The sequence below is a fragment of the Buceros rhinoceros genome, unplaced genomic scaffold, assembly GCF_000710305.1.
Source record: "Buceros rhinoceros silvestris isolate BGI_N320 unplaced genomic scaffold, ASM71030v1 scaffold6443, whole genome shotgun sequence".
Classification (NCBI taxonomy): Eukaryota; Metazoa; Chordata; class Aves; order Bucerotiformes; family Bucerotidae; genus Buceros; species Buceros rhinoceros.
In genome coordinates, this window is record NW_010404096.1 from 123 (window position 1) to 1,330 (window position 1,208).

General features: G+C 61.2%; 1 protein-coding gene across 1 annotated transcript; it reads left to right on the forward strand.

Annotated features, from left to right (window-relative positions):
- Positions 1-534: 534 nt before the first annotated feature.
- LOC104490887 (class I histocompatibility antigen, F10 alpha chain-like) lies at positions 535-1,201 on the forward strand (the record flags this gene model as incomplete). Its single annotated transcript, XM_010133238.1, has 2 exons — positions 535-841; positions 1,047-1,201. Coding segments are annotated over 2 exons (462 nt in total), but the record flags the coding sequence as incomplete, so codon positions are not given.
- Positions 1,202-1,208: the final 7 nt, after the last annotated feature.

Here is a 1,208-nt window from a genome sequence, read left to right on the forward strand (position 1 = left end):
GCCCCCTGGACCCTGTTTCTGGTCGTAGAGAACCCCCTTGGACACCTCGTTTTTCCCAGCATCAGGGTCCCCCTCTGTCCCCTTATTATGAGCATTGGAACCCCTTGGACTCCCTTCTGTCTCTGAGACGCCCCTCCCCGACCTCAGCAGTCACCCTCCATTCCTGAGCAATGGAACCCCCCTGGACACCCCTCTCCTGGGCACATGGATCCCCTGGATCTCCCTTTCCAGCCGTCTCGGACACCTACCTGGGTACCGGCACCACCACAGACCTCCCTCACCTGAACCCTCTTCCTGGGACCCCGCTGCAGGCTGAACCCCCCTTTCCCAGGCACTGGGACCCCTGCTCCAGACCCTCTTCTCAGTCCCCCAGACCCTTCCCTGACTCTGCTTCCCTTGACACCGGGACACCCCCAGCCCAGACACACCTCACTGCCCCACATTTCTCCTCTGCCCCCAGACCCAATGCCTGTAGAGCTGCCCCCTTTCTCCACCCCTGCCCACCCTGGTCCCTTCACCTCTGTCTCCCCCCAGTCCTGCTGCCCCCCACCTCTCACTACCTGCTGTGTCCCTGCAGGGCTCCACTCCCTGCGCTACTTCCGTGTCGTGGTGTCAGAGTCCAGCCCAGGGATGCCCCACTTTGTGGCCGTGGGGTACGTGGATGGGAACCCCATTACACGCTATGACAGTGAGACGAGGAGGTTGGTGTCCCAGGTGGACTGGATGAAGGAAGCTGTGGAACCCCAGTACTGGGACACACTGGCCCAGATCGAACAGAAGAAACAGCACGTGAACCTCAGAGATCTGGACAATCTGCGTCATCGCTACAACCAGAGCGGGAGTGAGTGTGGGCTGGGCTGGGCCTCCATGGGCCTGGGCTGCAGCTCAGTGTGTTTCCCCCTACCCCAGATCCTTCCCTGCCCCATGCTGTTGCCCTGGCTTGTGCCAGCCCTCCCCTGCCTGGTGTCATTGTCACAGGGCTCCCAGCCACCCTGAGGGGGTCACAGCTGCCCTGTCCCAGCCCCATTTCCCTGGTTGTGTTCCAGCGGCTCACACAATGCAGTACATGATCGGCTGTGACCTGCTGCAGGATGGCAGCACCAGGGGCCATTGGCAAGTTGCCTACGATGGGAGAGACTTCATTGCCTTTGACATGGACACAATGACGTTCATTGCGGCAGATGCGGGGGCACTAATCTCCAAGAGGA